The 19,192-nt window shown below is 43.5% G+C and overlaps 1 protein-coding gene across 23 annotated transcripts in view; it reads left to right on the plus strand.

The window, feature by feature from the left end:
- Positions 1 to 1,115: 1,115 nt before the first annotated feature.
- The window catches only part of EHBP1 (EH domain binding protein 1), a 225,538-nt gene continuing 207,461 nt past the window's right edge, over positions 1,116 to 19,192 (plus strand). For 9 of the 23 annotated variants that reach the window (XM_065059182.1, XM_065059191.1, XM_065059193.1 and 6 more), the window contains exons 1-2: positions 1,117 to 1,262; positions 2,691 to 3,101. In XM_065059182.1, the coding sequence (XP_064915254.1) occupies positions 2,998 to 3,101 (104 nt within the window). In that variant the 5' untranslated portion in view covers positions 1,117 to 1,262; positions 2,691 to 2,997. Of the gene's footprint in view, positions 1,263 to 1,346; positions 1,626 to 2,690; positions 3,102 to 19,192 lie in introns of those variants that run through there. The other 14 variants (XM_065059180.1, XM_065059183.1, XM_065059184.1 and 11 more) reach the window with 3 other exon arrangements.

Genomic DNA, 19,192 nt, shown 5'->3' on the forward strand with positions numbered 1-19,192 from the left:
TTCTCTCCTCCCACTCCAGGCGCTGAATGCTGTCAGCCTCTGCAGTACACCAGCACGGAGAGAGGCAGCTTAGGGGAGAGCAGGAAAAGATTGGGATACAGAGCTTCCCAGCCCATGGATCAGGCTTGGACTCCATTTGGTTTGTCATGGGAAAGAAACGTAGATGACTGCAAAGACTGCAATTTTACAGCTGCTCTCAGACCTCACTGCATCATCTTTTTTATTTCCCTGTGCTTCCACTTGACAGCTGCCCGAGTTTCTCACCGGGCTGGCGAGTGGGTTGAGGATTAGCTCCTACAGCACCTCACACAACCCTGTTGTCCTGACACCTGTTGTAAATCGTACTTTGGGATCCAAGACTTAACGTACCTGTACGGGTGCAAGGAGAGGCTGCGGATGGCAGGTGAACAGAAAGCAGTGTGGCATTTTCTCACTGCACCAGAATAAGCCACCGTTTCATTTTAGCTTAGTGCTGGAACCAAGGGCTTTCACCTGGCTCTGACACCCCAGTGACAGGGTGTGCAGCAGGAGAGTCATGAAACTGTGCAGAACTTCCAAACCCCAGCGCTTTGGTGAAGTTTAGAGATCAAGTTAAATCGGCAGAGAAATATCACCCTGTCTGTGTTACCTAATTTTGTATTTCGTTTTGACCAAACTTCCCATCCCCGTGAGGGCTCCAGAGCATCTCCAGACCCGCTGCAGGATGTGGGTCAGGCTCGGCGCTTGACCGACACCTCCTCAGGGCCGGCGGGAGCCGCCCCGGCCCCGTTACTGTTCCTCACTGTGGTTTTTCCTCCACTCCTGCGGTCTCGATCCGTCTCCGGCGCCCACATGACAGGCGGCGTATGAGACTCCCGCCTCGGTTTCCCCCCGTCCGTTCTCCCGGCCGCTCCTCCCGGTGCGGGAGCTGCCCCTCCCGGCGGCGCAGCCCGTGCTGGCCGCTCCCCGGCCCGCGGACGACGGCGGGTCCCGGGCGCTGCTGCCTGGGGCCACGCCCCTCCCCTGACAGCCCGCTCCTCGGCCCCCGCCCACCCCACGGCTTTAGGAAGCCCCGCCGCCAATCGCCGAACGCTTTCGCGTTGACGGGCGGCCGTGTACACCTATCGAGTAGCTTTTCCTTACAAGAAACCCCGCCTCCTCGGGCGCTGCCGCCAATCAAAAAAAAGATTGAGTTGGAGGCGGGAGAAGAGGGCCTGCAAGCTCCGTCTTCCCTCACTACCTCCGTTTCCCCGTTGCGCGAGGATCGCCCCTTTCGCCAGCAGGTGATTGACACGGGCCGGCAGCCAGTGGGTTGCGGAGGGCGCGCGGTGGGGCCAATGGCGAGGCGGGGCGGGCTGCGCCAGGGGGCGGGGGGAGCGGCAGACTGGGTTGAGGCGAGGCGCAGCGCCGGCAGGAGGGCGATGGTGGTGGCGTGAGGCGCGGCAGGACCCGGGCTGGCTGCCCGGCCGGTGCGGCGAGGAGAACCGCTGTGTGCCCAGTGCTCACCATGAGTCTACAGGAGGACGGAGACAGCCGTGGGGCGCTGCCGCCAGCGGGGCTGCCGCAGTAATGGGCAGCGGCAGCGCTGCCTCTCGCCTGCCGTGTGGTGCCAGCGCCCGCGCTCGCCCAGCGGGAGCCGGGGGCAGGTGAGTGCACCCGCGCTGCCCCGCGTCCCTTTCCGAGCCGCCTCTCCCTCCTTTGCTCCCCGCCGTTGGTGTTTTAAAACCCCAATGGCTTTTCGCCGAGGGCGGCGGGGGGCGCTGCTCAGGCGGGCTGGGCGCTGAGGTGACAGGGGCCGGCGAGCCGGAGCGGGCCGCTCCTCGCCCCGGGGCTCCGTGGGGACGGCCCTCTCTAGGGGGACATTCCTGGAGCCAGGTTGCCTCCTGGCCAGCTGTGATGCTGTCCTACCCCGTCTTCTCGCCAAGTGCGGCCACCTCTGGTTTCCCCTTATTCCTAATGAAGAGGGTTTTCCGCCGCACCCAGCAGGGATGCTGCTTTCCTTTGGAGGGAGAAGACCTGTCTGGGTTTCTTCTCTCCCTTTTCAGCTCCCTGATGAGGGTTTCTCGGTTCAGGATGGAGAGGCATTTCCATTTCAATATTACGTTGCGAGGAAGATGGGGAATCCTGGGGAGCCAGGGCTCAGGAAATGCCCCTTCCTCTTTCATCTTTCTCCTCACCCAGGAGGATTTAAGTAGTAAGCATTTTAGTAGTAACACTCCCTTGCCTCCTTCTTGGCTGTTCCTTTTCCTTGGAAAGAGAAATGGGAGCAGGAGGTGTGTATGTGAGAGGAAACAACTGTTACACCTTTTATCATCAAGACAAAGAAGTTGTCTTCATCTCCCTGTGTCCCTCCCTCTGGGTGCATATTGGCAGCACCTCAGCCACTTTGCATCGCTTCCCGGAGATGCTTCATAAGGATTTGGTGTGGCCCTGACCTGCCCTTTTTTGTTGTTGTTGCCAATTATGATGGTGCTGATAAAAGGACATGTTGATATGTTTCCAAACAGGCTCGTGGTTTGCATTCCTGAAATTACTGCTGCATTCTAATTTATTTATTTAAATGGGGGGGACACACGCGCACAACAGGAAGGGGGTAGGTTTCTGTGGCTTATTGTAGTTATTTGAAAGGTACGAGATCACGTGCAATTGCAGCACTGTAGTATGGAGCATATTAACCAATGATTTCTTCCCCTGTCTTATTTGTCTTCCAGTCCTGCAGTCTCCACATCATCTGCTGTGTGAGGAATGATGATTCCATGAGAGAACTTCCTTTCAATTACCTCTCTGCTCCTATTGCATGCTGCTCCTGGACGGTGATGAGCCTTTCAGCTGGACTAGGATTTACCGAGAAGAAGGGAGAGGCAGAATATGAGTTGTAGACATCCCATTGAGCTCCTCACACGCTGTTTTTACTGTGTCTGTTTATAAATCTGCTCGTATTGAGCACACACACTGTTAAACCCACATTGATATTTGCAGAGTTGCTACTGTGTGAGAGGACTGATATTTCTCACCATCATGGCTTCAGTTTGGAAAAGACTGCAGCGTGTTGGGAAACATGCATCCAAGTTCCAGTTTGTGGCCTCTTACCAGGAGCTGATGGTAGAGTGCACCAAAAAATGGTAAGAAGCTGCTTGTGTTGCTGCACAAACGGTGAAGTTGCTGGTGCTGAAACAGGAAGGATATTGTTCACTTTGTACTGCTGGGTGTGTGTGCATTGCTCTTGTCTCCCCTTGGTTCCTCTTGCCTGTCCATTGCAGAAGCCACTGTGTGCTTGTCTTTTTTGATGAATGCTTGCTTTGCTGCGTACTTAGCTTGGACCTGTTGGTTTTGTTCTGTACTCTGATTTTCTTAGCTGATATTGTTGTGATTGTGCAGAGAACAATGCGTTTATTAACTCAGCATCTACGACTTAATGGTGTGGTTTTGGTTATTGTTTTTGTGTTTAGTTTTTTGGGGTTTTTTTTGTATGTGTGTTGTTGTTGTTGTATGTTTTTCTTTTATTTTTTCTTTTTCTTTCATTTTTCCCAAGAGCTGGTTTCCAGCTTCCAACTCAAATCTGGGTGCCGACTGTTATCTGCTGGCACTGTTGTTAGCTGACTGAGGCATTTGAGATCAGTTCTGAAGATGGTGGTATTTTAATCTGGGTTAGATAGCCATTTCGATTTTGACTTTTTTTACTTGAAGATGTCTTCTTTCTCCTTCTTCTCCTTTGTCAGTTCCACCTTTTAGTGGGAAGAGGCAAGAGATAGTTCCTTGGGAATTGTCTTAAGGTATTTGTTTAGTCAGACAAGAATTTTGTGCAGTGTTGGTCCAGTTGTGTGCCTTTGGAGCTGACTAGACAGCAGTTAACAGTTAATGGTATATATCTGGCACATCTTCCTTCCTTTGCAAAATGAGCTTAAATAAATAGGCTAAGGAAGACTAGAAGCTGCTTTTAAATAGTCGGGCAAAGATCTCCATTATACAAATCCTTAAGTGCTGTTTTATACGTTTGGAATATTGATGTTACTGTGAGCCTGCGGTGTCAGGAGACGAAGAAAGTACTTTCCAGACCTCATGGACTGAGATGTTCAAATTGCCTTGTAATAAACTGCAGCCTCTTTTCTAATACTTGGCCTTTCTTCTTGTTGGCAAGTTTGGCACTTGCATTGGCTGCTTTCACTGGTTATGAGTAATTGCCTCTACAAATTTAAATTCTATCTCTTGGAGCTGGAAATCTCTGTCAAATATGCTGGAAGGCTGCTCGCTGCTCTGTCTTAAAGGAACACTGTCAGGTTATTTATTTTTTTTTTTTAACAAGTTATCTTCTTGCCGAAAATATTTTGAAATATTATGAAGAAACAGAGTCATTTTGGAAGTTGAACTTGGTTTCACAGTGAAAACATTTTAAAAGTTGAAAGAGGCGGTCATGATTATTTTGTGGGATCCACTGTCTAGTTCAGAACAAAGAGTTTTCCGCAGTAATTTTAGTTTATCAGGTTTATTTCAGCAGTTGTGCTTATTACTTTTTATGGTTTGTTTGCATAAACTAGCCGTTTTGACTTTCATTTTCACTTTGATTCGCTCCTTGCTTGAGAATTTGCAGAACACTTTAGCACTACAGTATGAATGCTGCAGGGGGAACGTTCAGGTTGGATGTGCAACTTTCACTTGATTCAAGAAAGTCACACACAAAAGTTCTCTTGTGAACAATCTTGTTAGTTTAGAAACAATTAGCTTATTGTTTAACCGTAAACTAGAGTGCCCACCTAGCAAAATGCCTGTATGTGAAGTAAGAAACAGCCTCTCAAAACCTCAGATATACAACTGCATTTTTAAAAATAGGTTGTCTCTCTGAACCTTCATTTTGCGTTTCTGAATTTAAATATAGGCGAGATCACTGCTTGTGTTGGTTATGACGAAGCAACAGTATGGTGGTGAAATGTGGATGAATTCTAGGAAAAATAACAATAGAGAAAAAACATCACTCACAGTCATTTGATTGTAGGCTTTTCTATTCTGCTTCCTCTTGTTTGGAGAACCTTAACAAAAATGTTTTTTAAGCATGCAAGCTAAAATACAGTGTTTCTGCCATAAGTAGAACTCCTCTGTGGAACAAAAGGGTAAATATTTTTATATTTTTAGAACCTTCAACTAAGTCTTTCCTTATCTTTGGAGAAGAGATAGTTTTGCACATGCTGACAGAATTACTGCTTCCTCTGTTTCTAAGGCTTATATCTGAGTTTAGCCCATGTGAGAACAAAACAGAAGAAATGAACTCCATATGTTGTTCTTGCTGAAAGCACTCGATATAATATTAAGTGTCAGTGCTGTAGTCTGTAGTTTGTTTGATTGTGTTGTAGTAAGCAGTAAGTTATTTTAATGTACTGGCATTTTAACAATGCAGTGTTTCTGGAGGAAAAGAATGCTGCATTCATATTTTAAAATAAATGACAATGCAGTCACAAACACATTTGAACTGAGATGTCTCTCTAAGCAAGGGCTGTGCATGAGCAAAACAGACTGTGACTGTCTGGGAACTGCAATCTTTGTTAGGTTTACATTTGTCTAACTCTTCAGAAAACTACTTGTGTTTTAGAATATTTTTGTAAATGATCGTGTGCACTTTGCAATGTTGTATTTCTGGCTGGCTTTAATACTTTTTGTCTCCTCTGAACTTGTAGCAGTTTTAGGTTGTTTTTTTTTTTAACTTAGCATTCACAATAGCTCCTGCTGTTGTTTCTGGAGCTATGCTGGCTGTATGGGAAGTCACTACCACTCTGGTGTTGCTGCATCACTCTTTAAAAGGGTATCCCTAGGTACAGCAGTATTTGTCCAGCACAGGCTGAAACTCCCTTTGCTTGCTTTTTCCGCTCTCCATAGTTTCTGGTTCTTGTTCCTGTTAATAAATAAAGGCAGACACTCTCAGATGTTTGCTTTTCATTGGTGGTGCATTTCGGGGGGCTGGGGGACAGGTTGTGATGGAGCATCCCAGTGTTGTCACTCTTTCACTAGAGAAACCTTATTTTTAGGGAGTTAACAGGGCTAAGTTGGCATTCTGGCTGTTCCTGCTGACCCAGACCTAATTATTGTAGCTGCTCAGTACCTTTGAAGAACTGACCAATTAGTTCATTTAGAGCCTTTCATTAAAAATAAATAAATAAATGTAGCCTTGGTGTTTAATATAGATCAGTGACTCTTTCTACTGTGAAAATGTAATGCTTTGCATTAATCATATAAGCCCTTGATTTTTTTTATTTTTTTTTTTAATGGTGTTTGCTTGACAGTTTTGTGTTCCACTCACCCTTGGAGTAAGCTGAGCAACACAAGGCTTCCCACTCTGCCTTGCCAGTGAGCTGCAGTTCTGACCTGGAAAGACTATGTGTGGTAGAAGAGAGTTAACTTAATCCTTATCCTCAGTGCTGAACTGTTGAATACAACCAGAAATTGGTCTCATGCATTTTGCTTCGGCTGCTGCAGAAGTTGTGTTTGCTCTGTGCTGTCGGAGCATAGTCTTGCTGTGTGGGACAGGAGCTGCCTGAACACTGGTGTCCAGTGCTGTTTGAGATGCCTTTGGGTTTCCTGCTGGTCCAGCTGCCAGTTTGGAGAATCCCGGGTCTCCTGTTGATCCTGTGTCAGGCCCATCAGCTCAGTATGCATCTCTTGTTTACCCTGGGGCTTCTCAGCTGCTGAGGCTGCTGTTCAGACAGTGGAGTCAGGGCTTGTCTGAGGCAGCGGCTCAGCAGAGGAGCCTCACAGGCAGAAAATGCTCCTTTGGACCAGAAATCAGTTCCAATACTTGGACCTGAAGCTGTGATAGCTGTTTTACAGTGCTACTGAAGCACCTAAGGCTGAACACAGGAGATCTCTAGCATGGCTTTTGTGTTTCCTTATTTTTATGTGATGTCTTGCAAGTCAAGGACTCAGTAGAGGCTTTGGGTGTAGTATTGATGGGTTTCTACAGTGAATGGCCTAACTCTTACAGAGCTGAGATTGCCACGTTCCTAATATGATGTCTGTTAGATGCTTTTATAAGTGAGAAAGCTGCTCACCTGGATTTAGGTGCTAACTGCTTAAAAACACTGGAAAAGACAAAGCATAAGAAGGCTTTTCTACAGGATTTCCCATTCAGTAGATGCTTTAGAGATAAATAAATATGTTATTATTTACCATGTTTGGAATGCCCGTTGTCTGCTATATGAACTGCTTTGCTTCTAAATCCTGCTTAAAAATACAGTGAGCCATTATGTTATAAAAGGGTTAAACTTTTCTTGTATGCTGCCTTAACTGAAGATAGGCTTCATTTCCATGAGGCAAGTCACCTATTTTTGTATCAATTAGGTATGGTCTAAAATAGGTTCTGTATTTTCTAGTATATGTATTTCTCTTTTGGAAAGTAGTGCTTAGTCCTTTTTTTTTTTTTTTTTTTCTTTTTCCAAAAGGCTTTAGCCATCTGTTTTTCTCTTCTATTGTAGTTTCATAACTGAATGCTGCAGGTATTTTAAGATTTGGCATGCACTGGGAGAGAAATGAGCTTTTTGAGATTCCACGGTTCACACCAGTCTGCTTCCCTTCTGGCCGCTGCTTTCCAGCAAACTCTTCAGTGCTGAAGGCCACCAAAAGAACCAGGGTTAACTGGTTTCTGTAGAAATATTTAGAGGTTGCCTATACGGGTTCAGACTCAAATTACTCAATTAATTTCCTGGGTTTGCATGGTTGCTAAGAGTGGATTTTGTGACTACCTAAGTGTTTTTAGTTGTTAAGGATGATTATACTGAAACTTGTGACAGAAGGAGATACAGCTCAATTCAGAACCTCTGAGTTAGTTTTGCCCTGAACTGTGCTTTTTGTCCTGGGCTTGCTCTTCTCAGTTTTTGATCAGATTTGAGTTTGTATGTTAGCAATGTAGATACACCCTGGCAAGTACAGCTTGTGCAAGGAAAGTGTCATGCAATTTTTCCTGCTTTTTAGCTTCTTTTATCCTTCTCAGTTATACTCTGTCCTTGCACTCTGCACTGAGATCTCTGATTCCACACCAAACAATCCCCATCTCCAAATACACCAGCCTTTTCTTCTCCGTACGTTTCCAGTTTTGACTGAGGGCTTTTTGAGGACTTCAATTGTGTGTTAAACTTACTCTTTCCAAATAATCACCACCAGCTGCCTCACAGCTCAGTCTTGTCCCTTTCTTCCTGCAGTTAATTAAAACACACTTACTGTCCACATGTAAAAGCAGTTCTCCTCTGCTGCCTTGCATCTCTTGTCTCTTTGTATCCAAAAGAAAATCTCTGATTTCAGACAGGTAGATTTGCTGCCTTGGGCTCTCTGCCTGACTTTTGTCAGAAGGTTGTCAGCAATCCTGGCTCCTTAACACCAGCTGCTTTCCTTCCCTACCTTACCAAGTGAGCCTCTTGGCCCCTTTGGCCTTATGTCTGTTCCATGGCCCACAAGTTAGGGATTTCCCATCAAAATTGTTTGTTGCATATTGTGCAATGAAGAGATTTCAATAGAAGAGGTACAGATGCACATGAAATGTTTCTTGCTGCTGACTTTTTCAGATCGTTGGTGCAGCATACTTACACCCATTTTCTATTTGCAGCAACTGTTTTGAGGGTATTTGAAACTGTGTCCAGTTCCTAAAATACCTCATTGGTAGAAGCAGGCACGAAGTTTGGTATCTGTAAGGTAGAAAATTTTGGGTTTGTCATAAATACTTATTCTAAATTTTATTTGACTTTGAGAGACAGAATTCTTTCCAGCAATTCCTTGACATAGCTTACTGTCCTAGCAGTAACAAAAAAAAAAAATTCTCTAAAGCCAAAAAGACTAGGTTATATCCAAGCGTATACAAATCCATCTTAATGGTCTGTCGTTCTTTCAGTTAAAGGGGTGAGAGTGTCTTCTTGAATAAATAAGATATGCTAACTTATGCTCTAACACATCTAGCTGTTTGTGTGTGTAACTTCCTCACAGAGCTTTAAAAATAAATAAAACCTGGCTCTGTTCCTGCAGGCACTGTGTTGCACGCATACAGTGAAGTACATGTACTGTTCCTTTGAACCCAGTGGAGTTGAGCTGGAATAAAGATTTTTTTTTTTTTTTTGCAGGATTGGATCCCTGTGAATACTCTTTTCAGCTCTTTGTATTATAAGGTTAAATAAAATTAAATATTAGACATTGCGTAGGCCTCATCTGAGCTGAGTCTTCAGTCTCTCAGACTGCCCAGGCTGTATAGTGCCAGTCTGTTGCTTCAATTAGTTTTTAATTGGTTGGAGAGAGCTGAAGTCCCTTTCATAGTTTAGTGTGAATAAGGAGAGGAGGAGGCTGCTAAGGTTGACTAAATCTGAGGAAACTCTTCTTATAAAACAAACCCTTCAGTTACTGTAGTAAAAACATTCTGCTTGGGTGTTTTTTTGAGAATACTGAGGCTGGGGTGTTGCTTGTTTTCTTCTAAAGCCTTTCCTTGTTTACTCTGAGGGGAGTGTGTGAAGTGTGTGTTCGTTTCCCTTGCCCCTCTCACTTCTTGTACTCCTTGGGGTAGAAGCTGGCCCTGGTAGGCCGTTTTTTACCTTGCTGTGGGACACTCCCAAGCTGCCCTCTGCACCAAGTTTATTCTGTGTGTCCTGGAGTGGACTCTGAAACATAGGAGCTACGCAGCTGAACTTTTGTGCCTTGTTTTGAGATATGCACACAGCAATAAAGCGGTCCTTGTTTTCTTCCTCTTGTTATCTTTATTTTAAAAAATTATTTCTGCAGCATACAGTTTAAGTGCATCAGAGCCTCTCAGCTGGGAAGCTGTATGTTTTGGTAGCTGAGGTACAGAGTGGTTGTGGCTTTTGGCACCTGGAAAGGCATTGCAGGGACTTGGGAACTGTGGGTTAAGCATGAGCTAAAATTAGCAGAAACATAACTAACATTGTTGTTGTCTAAGGCTCTGACTCATGAGGCTTTCTGGATTCGGGAGTGGAGCTGTCCCTTGGCAGCAGTTTTCCTCTGCTTTACTCTCCCATGAAGCAGAGGTAAGATGACAGTAAGGCTGCCTGGTGTGTTAGTGTTGACTGCCATCAGCTTCAGTTCCTATTTGTAAGGTTCTCACACTTGAGGGGTGTGAGCATCTCCCTTATGCTGCTCTGATACCGTGGTGACTAAACCTGCCAGAGGGGTGAGACAAGCCACAGCTGTGGGCAAGAGCATCTTAAAGTGCTTCAGCTAAATCACTCAGATCCTGAGTCAGTGCCCTGTGCTGTCACTGTAGGGCTTCCAAACACACGAGCCTTTCAGATGAATCACAAGTGCAGGCTCTTCTGAACTACAGTTTCCAGCTGCCTGCAAACCTGTGAAGATGAGCAGTGCAGAAGTAATTCTTGTTTGCTTGTTGAGGCTCTCTTTGTAGTGGAGAGTCATTACTGAGGATTTTTTTTTTTTTTTTTTAAATTTCTGTTTTATTATTCCTTAAGAAGACTATCTTGAGGATTCCTCCAAAGCTATGGCCAGCCTCTGCAGCTGCTTAACTGTCTGCAGCTGCTGAACTGCAATCTCTGTGGTTCTGCGTATTTATTTTAGCACAAACTGGTTTCGGGTTTTATTTCACATGCACACAGTCTCCTGCAGTCATTCTGTGGGCTTTGTTTTGGGTGAGCTGTTCTTTCAGAGCCTAACAGCATGATAGCAGATCTGTTTGTGTTGTTGGTTTTTTTTTTTTTTTTTTTCTAAGAGACCTGTTTTGAAAAATGGCTTTGCAGGGCAAAATCATTTCTAATTCCAGGGACAACTGAATTAAAACCATCAGGGGCATTTTGAGACTCTATCACATCACATCAGTTTTGACTCCCATATTGCCATGGCCCACATTACTACCACTCGTTTCCTTGATGCCATCACTGCAAACACCTGTAATGACCTGTCACTCTCCATGTTCACTGCCTCCTTTGCCCAAGATGTAATGTTTGCTTCCCTGCTACTGTCTGATGGGTGAGTTACCTGGGGCTGCCAGATGGGTGACATTGGCAGTTGTGGTGGGAGATGTATGTTTTGATGGGTGTGCAGCTTTGCTGGAAGCATATATTCATCTCCACCTCTTGGGACAAGTCTCATCACCTTTCTGGTTGGCCAGGTGAACTGAAGACATTCCTTAAGTCAGCTCTGGGCGTTCCATTAGATACACTGCTGCCTGATGCCCTAAGATGATAGCTGTATTGAACTTTCTTCAGGGCTAAGACTAATACACTGATACCTGTACTTTTAAATCCACTGTCATAAAATGACTTTCCCCTACCAGCTGTGCTTGGGAAGAGTATTTGCCTAGCCAGTACTATTAATATCAAAATCCATAATAAATGAAGTTATTGGAGATTCTGTGTCATTGAATACAGTTGGCAGCACATAGTATGCTGCCACTCAGAATGCACTATGAACTTCCTTTACTTTCAGTGACTGCTCGTTAAGTAAACTCCGAATCCCTTTGTTTTATGGCAGTACATAGGAGATTTAAAAGAACAGAAAAGGGCTGTCAGAACAGCTCAATTCTCTTTTCCAGCAAAGATCTAACTCAGCAGCCTGTAAATTTCCAAACCAACCTGTTGCTGATGGTTTATGAGCAAAGGATTTAACTTTGACAGCTCCTGGTAACACCTAACATGATTATAGCTCTGGAGTCACAGCTCTGGCCATGTTGATAGGAGGACGAGTCTGCTTGGCTGTTCTTAACTGCTTGGCTGTATTTTTCTTCTGATTGTGCCTACAGTCTCTTGGAAAACTGATTTAGTGGTTTGTCTCTTCCTGTAGGTAACCTGAGCAGTAGTTACATAAAGCTTTCAAGAGAACAAGATTTTTGAACTCCTTTTTCTCTTCAAGTGCAGGTCTTAGCTGGACACAGTACTTGAAAGAAGTGTCTCTCAAGTCGAGTGAGTGAATATTTGTAAAACTTCCCCTTGCATTCCTTTATCTTTGACATGTAAGCAAATTTTAAGAATATGAAAGTCCTGATCCATTTTTCACCACTTCCTCTCACACCACAGAAAACGAAAGATTCTAGCACAGTGTTCCTTGGTTTTGAGGCATTTTTTGGTTGGTTTGTGTTTACTGTTAATGCTTTTTAAAAGGTCCTTTTAAAAAATATCTCTGACAATGGTGTTTTCACCACCCTTCTTGGGGGATTTGTGCATGTAGAAAAGGGATTTTTGGGTTGTAGGCTTTGCTTTTGGTTTTTCATTTTCTTGTTAAATTTTTTTATTTTCCTCCCTTTAGATGGCTGCTCTAAGTTCCAGTGTCTGCATACCCTTTCAGAATACTGAGACACAGGCAATCTTAAAACAGTAAAGGAATTGTTTTTCTTTACCATGGATACCTTTCCTAATGTAGTAAATAGGATTTTTATTTTTTTTCTTCTGTTGTTCTGAACTGCAAAATGACCAACAGGAATCTTAACACTCTGAATTATTACAGTGACTGACGCAATTGTGGGATTTTTTTTGACAGAGGATCGCCAAAGAGTGTGATGACCCATGCTGCTAGAATTGTAAACATCCAGTGCTTAAGACATGATACCTCCTTTGGTCTGTGACTGCAAGGCTGTCCATTAGAGGTGGAAGGAGGAGAAGGCAGCACTTCCTTTCTCCCCTCACACCTCTCTTCCCTACTTTTCTGGGGTAGATGCCCCAGCAGCTGAAGGCAAGCACTTTTGCAAGAGGGGGGTAGCGTTGTAATACAGAGAGTATGGAGGGGACTGTCCCTGACATGTCATCTGCTACCTGTGGGCACGTGGCAGCCTGCTGTGCTGTGCCATCTCTCCAGGGACTGCCGTGCCTCTGCACCAACGCTGCTGTCGCTTTCCTAGAGAGCTCGGACAGCCCCTTTCTCTGGACACACAACGTTGCGTGGTTCATGAGGCCATGCCATCAGTGGTTATGACAAGTTAGATTGCTGTGTTGTTTTTGAACCTTGGGCTTCTTCCTTATTTTTAGCTTTGCTTCATCGGGAAAAAGGTTTTGTCTGATGTTAAAATGTGTCTGAATTTTCTGTCCGTCCAGCAAAGTCAGTGTTCTGTCAGAAAGTTTCAGTGGATGATTTCAACCAAAGCTTATGGGAGTGGAAACCTCCAGCTATTGTTTCCATGGGCTTTGTGACAAAGGGCCACTGGATAGAAGAGAGGAGTCTTGGTCAAATCCCATGGCTGCAGGTAAAACGCCAGTAGCTCTACCCTTTATTAGACACTGGAAAATCTACAAGGGTAAAAGCTGCAGCCCAACCTCTTTCCCTCTGACTGGAACTATGGGTTTATTCCAGTTTGTGCTTCCATGTGGCCCTTTGTGTGACTGTATTTTTGAAGCAGGGAGCTGCTAGATACAATTCCGTGTTTCTCTGCTCCCCATCTGTTACTGCAGCCACGTCAGGAGAAGATGTGTCACAAGGGAAAATGGCAGTAAAAACAGGTATGTTACCTGTTACTGGTGCTTCTAGTTTGTGGGTTAGCTGGTCCTGGTGCTTGGTGTTCATCTTGCCCATCACCAGGAACTTCAGTACTGCTGACAGTGTGGCTAATATTGATGTAGAATCACTGCAGATGACAGTGCAGTCCTTTGTCTCCTTTCCTATTGCTGTACCAGGAAACAGGAATATGGAAATTTTTGCCTATAGATTCAGTCTTGTGGTCTGGAGTGGACCTTAATAAAGTATTTACAACACACAAAGTCTGCTTCCTCCTGAAAAAAAAGAAATGCTGACTTCAGTGAATACATCTCAGACAAATTTATTCTTAGGGAAGTAGAGCATGTACTTTAGGGGGAAAAAATAATACTTCTTTTACCAAGAGCTGTTAAAGGGAGGGTGCTTGCTTGATTTGCTATTAATGATGAAGTCAACAAGTTTTTAAAAAAACCAAAATAATCTTGAGCAACTCTTGACTACAGGAAGACTGCAACTTACCCTAACATGTTTATGTCCACCTCATTGTGAGAACTGTCTGTGCCTCTTATGGTTGACAAAAGACTATTAAGGCCCAGAGAAGCAGAAACCTCCTGCCTCCTCAGCCTCACAGAGCAAGTTTTCTGCCCTCCACTTCCTTCTGTGAGGTACCATAGGTGCGTACAGAGGAGACTCGGTAAGGTTTGCCTCAGGTGGTGTTCTGCAGGGTTTGTTGCTTTTTGCTGTCCAAGGAAGGCCTTACAAATGGTTGGTCTCACAGCTTCCTGTGTGGAATGTTTGCTTGTTGTATTTCAGCCATTGCTCAGGGATGGGTAGGACCAGTTGAGCTGACAGGGAAGCAGGGGCAGTGAGGAGCAGAACATGTGTCTTTTTTCCCAGTTTGACCATTTTCTGGTCTGCCTGTATGGGCTATACAAGGCAGATCCTGCTGGGTTTGGAGCAGGATATGAACAACCTAAATATGAGCAACCTGTGTGTGAAGCAAAACCAGTTATTTTCGATAACAGCTATGGAACCTTCTTGTATTTCTGCTGACATAATCTCTGGTTAGCACAGGTTTTATTTTGGGGACCTTCACTTCTTCTTATACTGAACATCCCTTGCAGCAAAAGAGAAGTTAAGTGGTGGGGAGATGTTTCTGGAAGCTGGTAACACATGACAGAGAAGACTGTCACCTGTGCATAGTATATACAAATATATAGTTCAAGATGGCATATGTGTATATGAAATCAATGTACGTTGTTGAACTATCTTTTGGAGGAGGGAAAGCATGGATGCTGATGATGAATAGCAGAAGTCGTGGCTGTCACTAGTAAGGGACGAATCTTGGGCCCCCTTGGTTATGCTGGGAGGCTCCCAGGTGTGCTGTGGGGCACGTGGGCTGAGCAGGGCCAGAAATCTCATTTTCCTTACAACCCCAAACCATCTCACTGGTGAACTAGGTAGCTTTGAAATAGCAAAGTATTTCATGTTACTGAAATGCTCAACATTGTAGCAAACCGCAGGCCTTTATTCTCCTATGGAATACAGTTCATCTCATCTGTAATCAGATTTTTGTGTTGCATTCAGACAGATGTTTGCTGACCCAGGCCATGTAAAATTCTCACAAGAAAATGTGCTTACTTGAAAATGGGAACTTGCTGTACCACATTGAGCTTTCAGACTTGATTTTGCTGAACAAGCAATATGCACATGGATTCTCAGACGTCATATATACGCAGCAGCTCCACTGTTTTACTGTGCCTTGGCAATCCATGTAATACAGCACCTATTCTTGCCTTAAAGGCAGGAGGCAGCAGTACAGAAGTACATTCTCATGGAAATAACTGCACAGCCAGTTTAAGCACTTCTGTACCAAAATAAAGTACATTTATATTTTTCATTGTACTGGAACAACTCTTCCAGTTTGGAGTAGCTTTTCTAATTGAAACAGTTTTATTACCACAAAAACTATCCTGAGCAAGCCTTCGTTATTGAAAATGTTGTTGTGTCTCTGAGTGACTCCAATAGTAACAATCATACTGTTAAAGAAGAAATGTAAATTTAAAATGTACCAGGGACTTTTTTTTTTTTGGTGCTGAATGAAGAAACTGCATTATTTAAATGTTTCTGCCTTTAAGACACAGGTAGAAAATATCTGGCTACTAATATCACATAATGTTGAGAAAACTTCAGAGTGCGTTTGGAAGGGGTTCTTTTATTATGTTTTCTATTGAAAGGAAGAATTATAGCCTTGTAAATAAAAGTGCAGTATGTGTCTGGCCTTCCCTGATTTAATTTTATTCAGTTCAAATTGATATTCTGATCTCTTCAACCTGACACATCCTTGTATTGTCAATGTGTTTTGTTTTCTTCACTGGATTTGTGTACATTGTTTTCCATATTGGTGTCACATGCTGGTTTCCAGGTGTTAGATGTGAAAAGGGTAGGAATAATGCAGCATAAACACAAAGAGTACTTAAATGCTCTTGCTGTTTGGTGCATTTATACACAGTTATAGGAGGATAAGACTTTGAATAACACTGTGGGCTTTTTGAGCTGATTATTGCATCAAAGCATGATTTCTCTTTATTTGAACCTGGGAAGCTGGTTGTGTAGATGTGTGGCTGTGGGAGCTTAAATTTTTTTCTATCCCAAGGCAAGTACCTAACCACGGCAAAGAAATCACACACGGCGTTCTCTCTCTCGCTACCCAGATGTAACCAGAAGCTGCAGAATAGTTTTTTTGAGTACTGAAAGTAGAAGAGCTTGCAAGGCTGTACAGGTTTTCAGTTACTAAAAGTAGTAGTAATAGTTATCTTTGTTCCTTGTAAATTGTGTCATTCAGTTTAGCACCTTCATTTGTTCAAAAGAGACCTGATAAATTCTGTGCAGTTTGTGCTATGTAGGTGTTTTGGATTTGGAGTGGGAAATAAAGTCCTTTTTGCTTCTTATTCTACCAGAGAGTGTAGTCTAGTGGTAGAAACAACAGAACTCTGAAAATTCTGGTTCTACAGCAGGCTTTCTTTCAACTTCCCTTGTAACTGTAGACAAGTAATCTTTTCTATTACTCTCTAATTTGCGTGCACAAATCATCTTCCGTCAGCTTTCCTGCAGTTTGACGTCCACGATTGCTTATAAGTAGGATTTATGTCTCCTGTTAAAGGCCAGAAGGTAGCAGCTCTCTGTTCAGTGGGACTGGTGTAAAATAACTAAAAAGACACTTTGCTGTGTGGAAATAAATATCAAGTGCTGACAATTTCTCTGCACAAAAATTCTGCAGCTGCACAGCTCAATTATTAATCTGGTTTTACAAGACTGCCCTGTGATGGAGAGAGATTATCCGCATTTTATATCTCTGAAGCTGAAATACAGAGAAATTATGGAGAAGGTGCAAGAAGTATTCTTTGTACTGCTAGGAACTGGATGAATGCAGATTTATGGTAGCAAGATACTGTGTACACGAGGAGGAAACTGCAAGTTATACCCTACAAACAGGGGAAAAAAGAGAGGGGGCATTTTTCTAAATATATCATGTTAATAATGGGATAATCTGCAAAGGTATTTGGTCTTATGGAGGCAGAGTGGAAATTGTTGCAGAATGTTTGTATTATGGTAGAGCAGGACCAGGGAAGCAGAGTACATGAGGAAGATGGGAAAGGTAATTTTGGAGGGGCAGTGACTGTGAGGTCACTCATCTACAGTTACTGATGCAGGAGCTTAAGCAAGCTTTTTGCTGTGGGGAGGGTTTTTTGTTTGTTTTCTATTTATTTTCCTTTGGGTGATGTGTATTTAACAGTATGCGTAATGGATAAATGCCAGATTGAGCGGAAGGAAGTAATTTGTACTAGGCTTTAAATACACCCTTTCTGGATTGACATTTCTAAAATATTTTATCTAGTGTTGGGGATAGATGAGAGAATGACAATAAGCATAAGGACCAAGCTCCTCTTCAGTAGAGGTGATGGATGCCTGAACCATGTAATTGCACTTGAAAGGCTACATGTTAATTACTCCAGTGCAAAAAGTTCAGGGGACCTGTGCTGTTTGTGTTAGATTCCTTTGCAAATGGTTGTGACAGTCTGCCTGACAGTTCAAACCAAAGTGCTTTAAAGAAGGTGTTTATGTAGAAACTATAGCCCTAAATGAAGGAAGAGAACTTGTTAAGCTCTGTGAAGACCTTTGGGAATAAAGACGGTAGGATGGAGTTCAGTTACAGCCATGGCTGCACAGCAGGATGTAGACTTATAGTTACTGTGATATAATCAGAGCTGTTGGAACATTCTGCTTAAGCTTGTTGACTTCAATATATACATACACTAGCTGGATTAGAGTTGCTGCTTTGTTTATTTTATTTTATTTTATTTTATTTCTCCCCTATACTTTGCTGCAGAATTTATTCTGCGATTTATTTTCTGCTTGGACTTCAGGTGATAGCATTTTCTTTCATATCAGATTCACAAAATCCATCCCAAAATTTAATGCTTATGGAAGAGAGAATGTGGATGTCGGGGACTGGGGGGGAGCAGGGCGGGGAAGTAACATTTCCTATTATTAAATACCAAGAAATCTGTGCAGAGTGTTTCTTGCTGTTATTTCACTTATTTGTTGCTCTAGTGTATCTGCTGTGTGACTTACAGTATAAGAAGAGATAGGGTAGCACATGAGACATTTGAAATGTTTATGAGGCTTGACTGTGAGAACCGCTCTTGATTTTGATCAGAGGCTAAACTCTTGACTCTGACTTTCTGAAAGAAGCAAACCTCCATCATCCATTCACAATTACCAGTCTGGTTTGTTGCTGATTCTTGAAGACCAGGATTATACAGAAATCAAATGCTACAAAGCCAGAAGAAAAATGTAGGTACCTGTTCTAGCTCTAGAGCCATTATTTATGTGATGAAGCTTGCCATGTGTCATTTTTACTTTATGGATATTTTTTTTGAGGCTTTTTTTCCCTGCTTTGGGTGTTTTAGCTGTAAGGTCCCTGGGTGCATGTGATCCCTGTCCATGTCTTAGGGGGAAGGGAGAGTACAGCTGAGGAGAAGAGGGAACCTGTTGCGTCTGTCTTCAAATCCTGGGGTTGTTTGGGCGTGGAAAGGTTCATTTATGTTGGGTGAAGTGGGAAGCATTGCATGCATTGGGTTTTAGACTTCATAATTTTCTCCAAAACACTTATTTTCATTGGCTTCGAAGGCTGAAGGTTTCAGTGACGCAAAACATCTTTGAACATAAACTGCATTGCAATGAATGAGTGAATTCACACTGTGTTTGGTACTATATTGCTTGTCTGACTGCAGAACAAACCCAAACCCGATATATGTTAAAACTCGAGCACTAGCTTTTCAGCCAGAGCAGTAAGAAACAAGAGCCCTGACTCACCTGCAATGAAAGGGGTTAAAGGCTCTAGCCTGCTAGGTTGTCTGTCTGCCTTAGCCCAGGTCAGGCACAACTGAGAGCTGTGGTGACAGGGACAGAAGTTGCAGTTCCTCCGGCGGATGCCTTTGGGGAAGAAAAGCGGTTAAGAAGGCATCAGTGCTGTGCAGGGTAATGTGTTAAACAGCAAGAGCTGGATATGCCAGCACTCATCTGTCAAAGCCCAAGAGACAAGGTTAAATTAACAGATCAAGCTGAGATAAGTGTTTTTGTGTAAGGTCTTGTCTATGTTCAGAAACTGGAAAAGTTGAGAGCTGACTTAAAGCATGATGTGCATAAATAAAGCCACGCTGAACTCTCCTGTGAATGCACTCATTCAGGAGATTTACTCTTCACTGCAGCAGCCCAGTGATCTTAATTTTCCTGAGCGCTCCTTCATGGGCCTGTCCGTTGT

This window comes from Columba livia, chromosome 3, assembly GCF_036013475.1.
Source record: "Columba livia isolate bColLiv1 breed racing homer chromosome 3, bColLiv1.pat.W.v2, whole genome shotgun sequence".
Classification (NCBI taxonomy): Eukaryota; Metazoa; Chordata; class Aves; order Columbiformes; family Columbidae; genus Columba; species Columba livia.